Source organism: Petaurus breviceps, unplaced genomic scaffold (assembly GCF_028583685.1).
Source record: "Petaurus breviceps papuanus isolate PSGF00001 unplaced genomic scaffold, PetGlider_PUasm1.0 178, whole genome shotgun sequence".
Taxonomy (NCBI): Eukaryota; Metazoa; Chordata; class Mammalia; order Diprotodontia; family Petauridae; genus Petaurus; species Petaurus breviceps.
Genome location: NW_027185777.1, coordinates 18,074,733 through 18,090,700, shown reverse-complemented (window position 1 = coordinate 18,090,700; position 15,968 = coordinate 18,074,733). Strand labels below are relative to the sequence as shown.

At 36.6% G+C, this 15,968-nt stretch overlaps 1 protein-coding gene across 1 annotated transcript in view; it reads right to left on the bottom strand.

The window, feature by feature from the left end:
- MYO3A (myosin IIIA) overlaps nt 1-15,968 on the bottom strand; it is a 269,882-nt gene that overhangs the window by 151,775 nt on the left and 102,139 nt on the right. Inside the window, exons 9-12 of the mRNA XM_069086101.1 lie at nt 6,869-6,968; nt 1,358-1,474; nt 526-630; nt 58-141 (exon numbers count right to left, since the gene is read on the bottom strand). Coding sequence (XP_068942202.1) covers nt 58-141; nt 526-630; nt 1,358-1,474; nt 6,869-6,968 — 406 coding nt within the window. The remainder of the gene's footprint in view (nt 1-57; nt 142-525; nt 631-1,357; nt 1,475-6,868; nt 6,969-15,968) is intronic.

Sequence of the window (15,968 nt, the reverse complement as noted above, 5' to 3'; positions counted from 1 at the left end):
AGAGAGAGAGAGAGAGAGAGAGAGAGAGAGAGAGAGAGAGAGAGAGAAGCAGCTTACCTTTCCAAGAACAGTTAGCTGCTGCACTAAGAGATGGGCACTTTCAGTCTTTCCAGCCCCACTTTCTCCAGAAATGACAATACACTGCATGGTTTAAAAAAAAAAAGAAAAGAGAAGATATGAGCTGAAGTCTATGTGTTCTATGAGTTTTAATCTGGTACACTGGGAAATTCTAATAACTAACATTTATATATTATTTAATATATGCTAGGACTGTGCTAAGCACTTTTGGATTATTATCTCATTTGATTCTCACAATAACCCTAGGAGGTAGGTACTATTATTATCATCCCTATTTTACAGGTGAGGAAACTAAGGCGAATAAAAATTAAGTGACTTACCCAGGGTGACACAGCTAGTAAGTAACTGAGGTCAGATTTGAGCTCATGACTTCCTGACTCCAGGACTAGTACTTTATTCACTAAAACATATGGCATCAATGCTAACTAATAATGAGAAGAGCCTTACCTGATCTGAATTATATGTTACCATGGACTGATAGCCTAAGTCTGCCACTGCAAAGATGTGGGGAGAGTTGGCAGTTCGTTTTGCTCCAATGTAGAGTTTTGAATGCTAGAGGGAAAAGGAGACATGAAAAATCAGAATGTATCTGTCACTTGTGGGATGTTATTTTTTAAAAGTAGATCTCCTGAATTATTAAAAAAAAATATAGCATGAAATTTAAAAGCAAAATCCAAATCTGGGTTATCATATGCATAATAGGGGACAAGGACTGGTCCTGTGATTTCCTTAGTAAGAATTAGTACACCTAGCTGTGGAAACTCCCTCTCCCATTGCGGTTTGGCATCTTTTTGGCAACTTATGGTTTTACTGAGTTATGTAGAATAAAGATAGGTCAAGTGATTTGCCCAGGGGCATACAACCAATATGTGTCAAAGGGAGAATTTGGACCCATATCTTCCTGTCTTTGAGGCTGACTCTATAGAGCTATAAAATCTTGAGTAGTGATTTTAACGAATAATGATTTTTTCTTTTAATGTGTTGATTGAAAAGATCATAGGCAATATTTCCAAAGGCAGCTTTGCATAATGAATAGAGCATAAACCCTTCCTGAAGCAAAGAAGCTAACTATTTGACCTAAAGTAAGTCTCCTAATCTCTTAGTGCTCCAGGCAATCATTTAAAATTCCTATAGATAGTTTATAATCTACATTGGTGGAGGGAGTTTCCTATACTGTACTAATAAAATCAAAGATTCAGACCCCTCTGCCCACCAAAAAAAAAAAGGTTTAAAAATGCATTTGATCAAAATGAGAGAATGCAAGTCATTTTTTTCATACCTTTGTGGAGTAAAGGTCCAAATTCTGAAATGGGTTAATTGCAATGAGTATATCTCCAACATAGATGTAGATCTGATCACGGGAATAGCAGTTTTGAAGCTGCTCTGACACAGTTTTCTGTAAAGATAAAAGATGAGTGTTTTTGCCTTTTTGTCCCTTCTGATTAAGTAGAATTAAAGAAATGAGCCGCCTTCTACTTAGTTATTTCTGCTAACAAGCACACTATCTTGAATCAGAGATAAGGACCAGAAAGGGGGAAAATGGCACCTCACACATACAGACACTTGTGTCCAGAGGTATAATAGTGATGTGACTATAAGTATCCTTCACAAGCACAGACATAGCTGAAGCTATTTGTCTTGATTTTTCAAAGCTAAGATGTGCCATGGAAGATGGTGGCTAGATGTTATTTTCTAAATGAAAGTACTGATATTGAATCTATAGAGTATGATAGAGAAAAGAAATGGGGACAACTATAAAACTTCATTATCTGCTAAAAGGCAGAAGGAGATGGCATAAGGTCAAGAGGAAGAATAGAAAAGAGAAGGGAATGTGGCTTTTAGAGGCATTTGGAACATGGTTTGGTTCCAATCACTTCATCTTATTATATGAGCCTATGGTCCAGTGCATCATTTAATTTAGAAATCCATGGGTAAAAACTTATTAAAGAACCTTTTTATCCTTGACAAATCACATGAGTACATAAAATCAATATTAACCAATGGTCAGAGCAGTGTTCATGAGAACTGATTTGTTACATGAAGCAAAGTTGAAAAGGAAAAGGGATTTTTTGTTTATTCATTATAATAGACTTCAGGTATGGCCAGTGGCTTGAAGCAAAATGATAAGAGCTGAAATATGCATCATCTCAGTGCTAAATATAAGCCTATTGTTCTAACCTCCATGGGCTATTAGGTTAAATTCAAGGCACAGTGGATTTCTCATATCCAATTAACAATAATGTACAACAATTTACACAGTCAAATTATGTGCATAGAATCATTAAAGAATCCAAAAATGCTACCAGACTAAACGTAACAGAAATAATCTGTGGCAATGAAAATAGATAGCAATAGTAACATACCATGTCAGACAAAAATTATCTTGGGCCTATGCCACATTTTTGTTCCTCAAATGAGGTGCAAGATAAAGGGATTGTATTCCTGCTCTCACCTCCTATAGGTCCTATGTCCATCAACAAGATGATTGTGAAGCTCTTCTGGTCCTATTCAGGCTCTCTGATAGCTGCCAATCCTGACCCTAAGGGTCAGGAGTCAGGACAAGCAAAAGAGAGACAAAAGGGTAAAAAGACAGGAAAGAAGACAGAAAGATTATTCTTTAATTTTTTCCTTCCTTGTTTTCATCATCTTTTGTTTCTTACTATCCCTTGATATCTTCTGCTCATTAGAAGTTCTAATTTTACTCTTCTAGCCTACTAGAGCAACTAAGGCTCAAGAAAGACTGGTATGTTAAATAAAGCCTAGGTATAGTGATCTAGGACTTACTTTCAGCCTTCTTTCTCATGGCCTAAAACTTGGGGATCTGAAGCTTCCTGGTAAAGAAAATTTATAAGTGGTACCTACTCTTTTGGTACCTTTATTTTGTTTGTTCTACTTTTAGGAACCTTGCTTATTTCATTTGAGTGGGTACTTCCTAAACATATATTACCATTTCTAGTCAATGTTCTGAGGAACATCCCCATATTTAGCTAGGCTGGTCCTCAAATGGACATGGAATTCATTCCCATGCCTGTATTGCCTAAGTTTGCCAACTTGACAAGATCTACCCGAGTTTGACTTAGGAATCCAAGCTCATCTTCTTGTTACAGAGAGGCAGTGATGAGACCAAAAAATAAGAATAACTGGGATTGAATTGTATTTTATAAAATTCCTAACCTGTGTTATCTCAATTGATTCTCAAAAAATCTTTTGAAGTAATATCTCCTAATAGTACACTACAATTTACAAAGTTCTGTGACTCACAAAGATCCTGTAAGGTATCCCTATTTTATATATGGCCAACTGAAACTCAGAGAGGTAAAGTGATTTGCTCAGGGTCACACAGTCAGTGTTGAAGTTGGAAATTCAAGGACTCCATATTCAGTGATCTTTCCAGCACATCACACAATTTAGAGATCAATTTCCCACATACCATGCTTGATATTTATATCTGATAATAAATACACATATAGCTGTATTATAGCTTATAAAATTCTTTGTTTTATTTTAAATGTAGTTGTAGTATTTACAAGCAAGAAATAAGAGGTTGGGTTGACTCTTAGGGCCATCCATGAAAAGATTGAAATGTTGTAAAACATGCACAAGGAAGAAAAAAAAAACTCTCAACATTTAGTGACCTCCAAAATATGTAATTCTCATTTCTTACTGCTGTAAATCTATTAGAATTTCTGACTTCAAAACAAGAAAAATTTCAATTTTATGATCAGGTCTTTTATAAATTCAATTGAATAACGATGGTATATTTAAAAACTCTCACTCTATATGACAAATCATATGGCTTAAAAACCAGGGCTAATTTCTTGTGTGTTCATTTGTCAAAAATCATATAGTATTAGTTTAATTATTTGCCTTTTTCAAAAAACAAAGGTGAAATTTAGAGTCAGCTTTGCTGATATGTTATTGATTTTTGAAGTAAATTGATGAAATATTCTACTTTAATTTTCATTTGCTCAGCCCAATCATAGGAAGCTGGCTGGTCTAAACTTTCTCTTTTATTATTCAAAACTGTAAAGTGACAAAATGTATTTCTCACAGTGTTTACCTTAACAGTTTAGGTGGTACAGTGGATAAAGCACTGGCCGTGGAGTCAAGAGGACCTAAATTCAAACCTAGCCTCAGACACTAGCTGTGTGACCCTGGACAAGTCATTTAACTCTGCCTTAGTTCCTCATCTGTAAAATGAACTTGGAAAGGAAATGGCAAACCATTCCAGTATCTTTGCCAAGAAAACTCCAAATGGCGACATGGAGAGTTGGACATGTCTGAAACAACTCAACAACAAACCTTCACAGTAAAGAATGTCACTGTAAGATTAAGGTTTAAACTTTGTTTCTACTAAACTCAGAAGTTGAAATAGATGCTTAAATATTTGACATATTCTAAAAATTCATTAAAAGCTGTTCTTTAAGTATCTAAAATCAGGTTCTAGCACCTGTCATCTATCTATTCATCTGTCTATTCATATCTTTCTCTTTCTTGTTCTCTCTCTTTTTCTTTCTCTCATCAAGCATTCATTTTTTTCTCCCTCTCAATTCCCCCATCCACTGAAAGAAAAGAGAAAGACAGAATTACATAATAAATACATAAATATAGACATATGAAATAAATGACCACATTGGTCATATCCAAAAATGTGTTTCTTATTCTGCATATTAGTCTATCATCTTTCTGTCCTGAGGTGGGCAACATTCTTCATTACCAATCATCTGAAATCATGGCTGATCATTAAATTGATCACAGTTATTAAGACTTCCTGAACAGTTTGTTTTTACTATGCTTAGGTTAAAGTATGAATTATTCCTCTGGTTTTGCTCCTTTAAATTTACATCAGTTAAAACAAATCTTTCCATGTTTCTTTGAAATGGCCTCCCCCCACCTCTTTCCAATAGTAGTGTAGTGTTCTACTACATTAATATATGGCATTTCTAACTGTAAGCACTTAATATAAAATGCAAGATGGGGATAAAATGTAATTTTAAGGAAGCATTCTCCTTTTGCTTATGTTTGAAACTCATGAAGCCATCATTTTCACATGAATATGATGTTGGCTCTTGAATTGTAGCCCTTAGACCTTCCCATACTGTATTTTATCTACTGAATAAAGGAATATACATTTATTGATGTGGGATTATTTTTGGTGGTGAGGTTGTGGGCCAAAGGGTTTTATCTCTTTTCCTTTAATGCACAAAGGGGTATGGGAACTGAAGCTGCGATTTCATTGGTTCAGAGAACTGGTGAGGAAACATCTACCAAAGCAGACCTGCACTTTCTCTGAAACATAGTCTTAAAGATCTGCATGGAATGTCAAGAGGTCAAATGACTTGTCCAGAGTCATATAAACTTGTTGTGTGTCAGAGGTAAAACCTGAACCCAGACCTTCTTGGCTTTGAGGCCAGCTCTCTATCAATTGTGCTGTGTTGTCACTCATTCACAATAATCAAGCTAAATATGAATCATCCCATCCCAGAATGCTGATGTGTGTAACTGGTCAGTTTGTTACTTGTTTGTATTTAAACTTGCAATATTTAATGTTATTCTGCTGGAAGCATACTTAGTGCCAATTTTTCCCTGAACTCTTTGGGGAATATTTGGTCTATAGGATTTTAAAATGTTGTAAGTAAATTATGGTAAAGAAGCCTTCCCTGATTTCAAGATGTCTGATGCTTGCAAATGAAGTCATTTTTAAAAGGACTGTAGTTTTTTTTTAAATAAACTTTAAAAATGAAGCTTGAATGAATAAAATGCTGGTTTCTGTTTATAGAACATTAAAGTTAACTTGGTTTATTTCTAAGCAAAATTAACTTAGACAGCTGTCAAAGATATTCAGAGAGCTACTGAATTAGGTAGGGCAGAGGGTCTAAATTTTTGCCAAGGAGGAGCTATTATGGAATTCTCTGAAGGCTTATGATTACTTCTGGAGACATGGGAAGGTTGATGCTGAGACTGCAAGTTACCAGCTTGCTGATCACTTGCCCATGGAGTCAGTCTGTGTGGGAACAGAATTTATTGTCTGTGCTGAGTATTCTCAGGAAACATGAGTTAGGGATTGAAGGATAGAGGAGAAGCTTGGTGGTGGCATACACTTTCTGCTCCCTGGGGGGAACTCCCCAAAGCCTGGAAGATGGTCATGGATGGAGGAACAAACTGGCTTGCAAATCAACTAGGCTAAGAATTGTAGGAGAGACTTCAGAGGTCATCCAATTTAGTCTATAATGAACAGAAATCTCTGCTTCAGTGTTTGACAAGTGACCATTTAGCCTCTATTTGAAAACTTCTAGGGATATGTAACACAGTGTCTTCTGAATCCAACCCATTTTGGGACACTTCTAATTAGGAAGAAGTTTTTTTAAAAATATTTATGTTGAACTGGAATCTTCCATTGTCCCTCTGGTACCAAGGACATTCTTCTTTGTGACAACCACAAGGCAGTTAGTACATGTGTCTCTCTCCCTTCCTCTCCACCTTAAGACTTCAAAGTCAACTGCTAGATAATCATCTATCACTTATAGAAACATGACATTTTTAGGGGGGATATAAACATTATTGTAACCAAGGGTGAAGTTTGAGGAATTGTCATGTTGCTGGTGATACATAGTGAGGGATTGGAAGAAGGCATACAGGGTGCCTTATGATGAAGCTGGAAATCTAGGCTCAGCACATTTATATCTAGGGGTAGATCATCAGATTATAAGAACTAGATAAAGGGGCTACCTCAAAGGCATGCTATTAATAAAATGCCATTTGGATAACATGTCTAAATTGAATTTCTTACCTCATCCAATACTTCAAGAGTAGCTAAATCATCCACATCTTTAGGAGAGGATACTGAAGCTTTACTGTAGTTACTTTTCTTGGTATGAATTCGCTCATGTCTACAAAACAAAACAAAAAAAACAAAATTTCTTGACCTAAGAAAGCATTATTGACACTTCAGTAGTAGGAACTCACAGACATTCAGAATTGAGCAACCGTCATGAGAGAGGCCTAGCAAAATTCACTGATGCCACTTCATTAGGCAGGGCGGTTTAAGAATCAACCAACACATCATCTCCAAATACGTCTTATTTAGTTATGAGTTGGTGAGCTTTGGAGATCAAAAATTAAAAAAAAATGATTTCCTTCCCCTTTTTGTTGTGATGGAATCCAGCTGAGGCTGGTATTATTCAGAGCACACTAAGGGGAATGTCTTTCTTTCCCCAGTAAAATTCCATTTTATTATGAAAGAAATCCACATATCTTTAAAAGATTTGAAATCAAGAGAAAAATCTGTTCCACAAACAATAAAAAATAGGTTTTCTGATTCAGAAGGAAAACCACTTGTTTATGGAAGGCATAGGGCTGAAAAGACTGGAAAAGAGACAGATGGGAATGTTATGGCTAAATTCAAGTTTCATGGCTTATTAGTAGCAGCTCACTTAGAACTCTTTCAGGTTTACAAAGTACTTTTAGCTTTATAGTTGAGGAAATTAATTTTGAATTTTAATATTTTAACATGAATTTGCATGGATGAACGAAACCTTTGTAAGGAAGGTGAAATAAGAAATAATAATGAAACAAAGAAGAATACAGGCAGGTCCCAATTAATGTGAGTAACAACTTCCCCTGAAGTGAACAGGTAATCAAATCTGCACTATTTGAGGCTAGAATTATGTAAAATATGGTTACCAGTTGTAACTCAATGGAAATATGCAATGTGAATTTAAACAATATGACCACTTCAGGGAATTTATCATTTAAACTAACTGAAATCTAGTTGTACAACATATGGAAAGCACACTGGACCTGAGGTTAGGAGACCTGGGTTCAAAATGCTGGCTCTGCCACTTGGTAACTGTGACTTGGTACAAGCCCCAAGACTCTTTGGAGGCTCATTTTCCTAATCTTTAAAGTGAGGCGGTTGGACCAGATGACCTTTAAGGTTTCATTCAGCCCTCACATTCTATGAGGCTAAAAGTCAAGTATACTGCAATAAAGCTCATTTATCATGGCTGCAAATAGGAAGTTAGGGTCCTTCTAGAAACTGGAGGAAACAACTTCACAGTACTAAACTATGCTACTTAATACAGCAAGGATATGTAACTTCATTGGTCTATCCCCTGATGTAAACTGTAATGTTACCCTTTAGAATTTAGTTGATGATCTTTGATTGTTGCTGCCATCGAAAATATTTGTCATCCTGCAGTTGGTCTCTTACCGAGGATCTCTAAACTCAATGAGCATGGTTCGTGGACAAAAGACATATCTATCTATATCTGTAGCTATATATCCACACACATATAAGATATATATGTATACACACATATGTATACATACATATGCATATATATATATATATGTATGTATGGTCTACTCTCATGCCCACATTTGAAGCCTTGGAAGAACCTACCCAAATTTAGGTTCTGCAAAGCATAACCTTCAATAACCCAATGTCACCTTCAATTCAACTCTAATGTGAATCACAGTAAGATTTCAATGAAGGTTATGCCATAACACTGCTTTAAAGGAAGTCTGGAAAGAAAAGCGAGGGAGAGGGCGACTACTAACCCATCTTGACTTTATAGGTTCATAGAATTATTGCTGTAGAATTTGGAAGAGATTTCAGAGGTCATGGAGTCCAACCTCTTCCTTCCACAGATGCAGAAGTGACTTACTCAGGGTCATACAGGTAGTAAGTGATAGAGGTAGGATTTGAACTCAGAACTTCTGACTCAACTGCACTTCATTTTTACCTATTCTGGATGGTTGAGTTTACCCTTGCCTCCATTCAGTATGGAAATGAACAACAGGAGGAAGTCTGTCACATAAATTCCCAAAATAATTTAACCTTCAATCTCCTGCCAAGATGAATAGTAATATTCTAATATACTATCATTTTCTATTCACTGATAGAATATGTTGCCTTGGTATCAGACTTTTATCCTTACTCTATAGATTATTTAAGATCTAGCATTGTCCCAGGTGACCCAGGATCAGATGATTCAAAATCAGAAGGGATTTATTTTTTAAGTTTTACAAAATTCCATAAAAATTGTTTATAAATGAAATTTTATTTTCAAATAACAAGCATTTTTTTCTTTCCCTCTGATACCCATGTTGTAAAAGAGAAAAATTAAAACCTCATAATAAACATCTGTACTGAAGTGAATCAAATCTCCACATTGTTCATGTCCAAAAATATGTGGTTCCTTCTGAATATTTAGTCTCTCATCTCTCTCTGTCAGGAAGTGGTTAGCATTCTTCATCACTGGAAAATTAGAAGGAATTTGCTCAATCTGTTGTTTTTCAGTCATGTCTGATTCTCCATGACCCCACATGGATATTTTTATCTGTTTGTTTTTCTGTTTTTTTGTAAAGACACTAGAGTGGTTTGCCATTTCCTTCTCCAGCTCATTTTACAGATGGGGAAACGGAGTCAAAAAGGATTAAGTGACTTTCCCAGGGTGTCATAGCTAGTAAGTGTCTGAGGTGGGATTTGAACTCAGGAAGAATGAGTCTTCTTGACTCCAGGCTCAGCACTTTATCCACTGCATCACTTAGTTCCTAGCTCTAGGAATTTAGAGATCAGTTAATCCAAATCCATAATTTTATATATTAGTAAAATGTGTTCTCAAGAGCCATGCCTTATTTCTTTGAATGTCCATTTTTTCACTGAAGGATTATACTAAGTTTTGCTGTGTAGGTGATTCTTTGTTGTAATTCTAGTTCCTTTGCCTTCTGGAATATCATATTCCCCCCCCCCCCCCCCCCCCCCCCCCCCCCCCCCCCCCCCCCCCCGCCCTGATCCTTTAATGTAGAAGCTGCTAAATCTTGTGTTATCCTGACTGGTTCCAGGATACTTGAATTGTTTCTTTCTGGCTGTTTGCAATAGTTTCTCCTTGACCTGGGAACTCTGGAATTTGACTATAATATTACTAACAGAGGGCTGAACAAAGGTGGCAAAATAAAGGCAGGAACTTGCTTCAGCTCCTCCTCCAACCACCTTCAATACTGGTAAAAAGAAAATATGATTCTAAACAAATTTTAGAGCTACAGAAACCACAAAGTGACAGAAAGAAAACAAATCTCTTACTGAAGGCAGCCTGGCAGGCTGACAGGAAGGGTCTATTGCACCAGACTGGGAATCGAGCACAGTCCTGCATGAGCCATGCAGGCCCAGACCCAGGGTGGCCCTGACAAGTAGCACACACTGGCCAGAGCAGACTTCAGGAGGAACAAGTGACCATTCAGAGGGTAATTTCTCTTGCTTTGACATGCTTGGAACTAGGTTGCAGTCTTGGGTGGTGACCCTGGGGTGAAAAACAAAGCTTGTGGAGGGTTGTAGAGAGGGTGCCCTCCTCATAGCTCTGGCAACTGTGAAAATCCCAAAGATTTGGGACACAGCTCTCTCCACTCTGGAAGCAGAGTTCTACCATGGCAAAGAGTTCAAAAGTCAAGTAATTGGCTGGCAAGATGAGCAAGCAGAGGGACTGCAATAAGACCATAGAATACTTTTTGGGGGACAACAAGAATTAAAATATGGAACCAGAAGAAGAAAACAACCAAAACTCTTGCATCAAAAGCTTCCGAGAAAAATATGAATTGATTACAGGCCATGGAGGAGCTCAAGAAGGATTTTGAAAATCAAGTAAGAGAAGTGGAGGAAAAATTGGGAAGAGAAATGGGAATGATACAAGAAAATCATGAAAAGTGAGTCAACAACTTGCTAAAGGAGACCCCAAAATACTGAAGAAAATAACACCTTAAAAAAACGGACTAACTGAAAAGGCAAAAGAGGCCCAAAAAGCCAATGAAGAGAAGAATGCCTTAAAATAACTAAATTGGCCAGATGGAAAAGGAATGTCAAAAGCTCACTGAAGAGAATAATTCCTTCAAAATTAGATTAGAGCAAATGGAAGCTAATGAGTTTATGAGAAATTAAGATACTATAAAACAGATCCAAACAAATGAAAAAAATAGAAGGTAATGTGAAATATCTCATTGGAAAACCACTGACCTGGAAAATAGATCCAGGAGAGATAATTTAAAAATTATTGGACTATGTGAAAGCCATGATCAAAAAAAGAGCCTAGAAATCATCCTTCAAGAAATTCTCAAGGAAAATTGCCCTGATAGAACTGATAGAACCAGAGGGCAAGATAGAAATTGAAAGAATTCACCAATTGCCCCTTGACCCAAAAAGAAAACTCCTAGGAATATTATAGCCAAATTCCAGAGTTTCCAAGTCAAAGAGAAAATATTACAAGCAGTCAGGAAGAAACAATTTGAGTATTGTTGAAACAAAATCCGGATAACACAAAGATCTAGCAGCTTCTACATTAAGAGATTGAAGGGCTTGGAATATGATATTCCAGAGGTCAAAGGAGCTAGGATTAAAACCAAGAATCACCTACCCAGCAAAACTGAGTATAATGCTTCAGGGGAAAATATGGTCATTCAATAAAATAGAGAACTTTCAAGCATTCTTGATGAGAAAACCTGAGCTGAACAGAAAATTTGACTTTCAAATACAAGAAGAAAGAGAAAAATGAGAAGGTAAACAGGAAAAAGAAACCATAAGGAAATTATTAAAATTGAACTATTTACCTTCCTAGATGGAAAAATGGTAATTTTAACTCATAAGACTTTTTTTCAGTGTGAGGACAGTTGAAGAGAATATCTATATATGTGTGTGTGTGTGTGTACATATATATATATATATATATATATGTGTGTGTGTGTGTGTGTGTATGTACATATATATGTAAGTATAGGAGGGTGTATGTGTATATAAATGTCTATGTGAGTGTGTATATGTGTGTACATGTATACATAGACAGAGGGCACAGTATGAATTGAATATGAAGGAATGACATCTAAAAATAAAACTAAGAGGTGAGAGGGGAATATATTGGGAGAAGGAAAAAGGGAGAGACAGATTAGGGTAAATTATCTCATATGAAAGAGGCAAGAGAAAACTTACAATGGAGGGGGAGATCAGGAAGGTGAAAGGGAATGGGACAACCTTACACTGGATTTGGCTTAAGGAGGGAATAACATTTACACTCAATTGGGTATCTTACCCTACAGGAAAGTAATGGGGAAGGGGATAAGAGGGGGGATGCTAGAAGGGAGGACAGATTAGGGGAGAGGGTAGTTAGAGGTAAACACTTTTGACAAGGGATAGGGTCAAAGTAGAAAATAGAACAAGTAGGGGGAGGGATAGGATGGAGGGAAATAAGTTAGTCTTTCACAATATAACTATTATGGAAGCGTTTTATGTAACTACACATGTACAACCTATATTGAATTGCGTGTCTTCCCAGTGTGGGTAGGTGAGGAGGGAAGAAGGGAAAGAATTTGGAAATCAAAGTTTTAAAAACAAAAGTTAATTAAAAAAATTTTTTTTACATGCAAGTGGGAAATAATATATACAGGCACTAGGGTATAGAGATCCATCTTGCCCTACTATAAAGTTGTGGGGGGGAAGGGTGAGGACATAAGAAAGAACAGATTGGGGGAAGGGGTATTCAGTAGGCTGGCTATATTGGGGAAAGATGGGGAGAAAATTTGTAACTCAATATCTTGTGGAAACAAATGATGAAAACTAATATATATATAAAGAAAAAATATTCCTGACATGTCTAAAGTACAAGGGCAGATAGGTTGCACCAAAGTACATAGAGCCCTGTGTCTGGAGTAAGGAAGACTCATCTTCCTGAGTTCAAATCTGGCCTCAGACACTTACTAGCTGTGCGACCTTGTGCAAGTCACTTAACCTTGTTCTCCTCAGTTTCCTCATCTGTGAAATAAGCAGGAGAAGGAAGTGGCAAACCACTCCAGGATCTCTGCCAAGAAAACCCCAAATGGAGTCACAAAGAGTCAGACATGATTGAAAATGACTGAACAAAAGCACAAGATGGATTATGTCCATTATATTATATTATACTGTACTCACAGAGCTCCCTACTGCCTCTAGAACAAAATACAAACTTCTTCTGCTTGACTTTGAAGACTTTCACAATCTATTTTCAACCTATCATTTCAGAAATGGTTTCATATCACTAATAATAGTTAATATTTACATAGCACTTACTATGTCCCAGGCACAATGGTAAGGACTTTACAATTATAATCTTATTTGACTGCCACAAAAAACCCTCAAGGTAGGTGCTATTATTATCCCCATTTCGTGGATGAAGAAACTAAGGCAGGTGGCAGGTAAGTGACTTGCCCAGCTAGCACATTTCTGAGGTCAAATTTGGACCGAGGTGCTTTCTGATTCCAGGCCTAGCACTCTATCTAGCGTACTACCTAACTTCCTGCAAAATTGAACTGGCTTATATTTTTAGAATGAAACACTTCTATTTCCTTTCACTTTATTTATTTTAAAAGATTTTCCAATTACATATAAATTTTTAATCTTCATTTAAAAAAATTTGAATTTAAAATTCTCTCCTCCCTCCCTCCTCTCCCCTCCCCCTCATGGAGAATGCAAGCAATTTGATATATTACATGTGTATAGTCATGCAAAACACATTTCCATATTATATTTCTTTTTTACTTTAGCAGAATAAATCTAAATACTCTAGAATCAGGTTTTTCCTTACCCCTTTCAGCCATCTTGTAATTGTGTGACTCAGTCACAATGAGAACCAGGGACAGAATATGGATGGATTAATGAAAATTCATTGCCACTAGAAGAAAATCATCTCAAAACACATATCCTACTGATGGTGAATCAATGTCAAACTTCATATATGAAGGAGAGTATTATACTTATTACGAATTCATAGTTTGCATATGTATCTGTGCACATACATTCAATCTGCTAACCAATGACCACCTATCAGTTTGAGCTGAAGTTGAATCTGGTGAAAGAAGACCAAGACAAGAGAACTCCCCCTTCTCATTCTTACTGCTTTTTCCCTTTAACTTCCCCATTGCTTTTACTTATATTCCCTATTACTTTTTTTGGCCTTTTTTTTGGAGGGCAATTGGGGTTAAGTGACTTGCTCAAGGTCACACGGCTAATAAATGTTAAGTGTCTGAGGCTGGATTTGAACTCAGGTCATCCTGACTCCAGGGCTGTTGCTCTATTCACTGTGCCACCTAGCCACCCATCCTATTACTTTTTAAAAATAATATAACTGGGACTTAGCTAAGGTATTGCAGATGGCCAGAGATAAGGCATATGACTGTCCAGCACATCTCCACTGCAATAAGCTCTCAATTTCTCCCTTTCCCTTAGCTCAGGGTCCAGTGTCCTGGACTTGCTTAAGGATGAGGCCTCAGGGCCCAAGAATTGTGCATCTGTACCTCCATTTTTGTGTTCATACATCATCACTGAGGATGATTTCTGAGGGAGTGATTCTGCCAGATGAACAAGAGTCAGCAATTCTGTGACTCCATTTGGCCTTAATCATTAGGAATACTGTCAGGAAAACAGTATCCAAGAACCAGTTGCACCTACTAACCTCACATTATTTTTTACCTTTTCATCTGTATAATCTATAGTGTCAACAATATTGTTTCTCAGCTTCTAGAAAGTTAATCTAAGTCTCAAATCCTTCATGAATGATGCCATCATACTAACAATAGAGTTGACATAGTGTTCTGAGGTTTGCAAAATACTTTATGTGTTTTATCTCATTTGTTTCTCATAACAACCCTGTTGAATAGATGCTATCAGGCCCATTTTATAGGAAACTAAAGCTGATAAAATGACTTTCCTATGGTCATACAACTAATAAATATTTGATTTAGGATTCCAACTCAAGTCTTTCTGATTCCAGGTCCAATGCTCTGTCCATACTACCATGTAACTGTCATACCATGAGAATCATAGAATTTTAGAGTTGAAAGGGTTCTCAAGGGAAATCCTAGTTCAAATCCCATAGTGAGACCAAGAAACTGTGGTCCAGAAACATTTCATGACTTATTCAAAAGGTGACATAATTAGTTAGGGGAAAAATCCAACTTAGATCCCACCCCTGCCTTCAAGGAGCCTACATTTTACTGTCAGTTAACAAATAGTTTTTAAACACTTACTATGCGTTTAATTGAAAAACTGTGCCCCAAACTGTGCTAGGTGCTAAGAAAGGCAAAGGCCAGTTCTTTCCTTGAATACCACAATACCACTCCAGATGGTTAATATGCAATTTCCATTTACTTTTAAGGTCTATTGAATTTTAAAAAATAATTTATAATACTTTTAAAAAAGAATACTAACATGTAACACTTTATGTTGTGACTCATGCACTCAGCAAACAACATTTTTATCTATGTTTCCATCTTTATCCCTGCTAAACTCTAAACTCTATGAGGACAGGGACTAAAGAATAGAATCAGACAGATTTAGAACTAAAAGCAAGGAAATTCAGAACCAGGGAAACTCAAGGGCACATGGGTAATGTTTATCAAAGATGAGGTCTGAATCCAGTTTCCCTGATTATATAGTCAGTACACTTCCTACTACACCAAGAACTCTTGCCTAAACATTACCTTTTCCCAAAGTACTTAATACAGTGCTTTATCCACACTGGGCTTATGTGATAAATGCTGAATGACTGAATGAGTAAACTGAGTCACCCTTGCACTGACACTTAGCCAATGACCAAGGTCTTCAGATGAACGTTTTTGAGTGTTTTGTACTGCACAGATTCTTTTTACACTTGCAATTTTATTTCTTAGTGATTTTAATGTCTCAAAGTTGTTGGATATGGTACATTTCAGAACTTACCATCAATTCTCACGACCCTTCCCTTCATATTGCATTTTCTACTCAGAGGTAAACCTCTGGAGTATGAAATTTTGGCCAATTATAATGGACAGGTAAAAAAAAATAAGATGAAAGAGATGGTTCAAGAATTCATTTTAAGGGTAGCAATGATAAA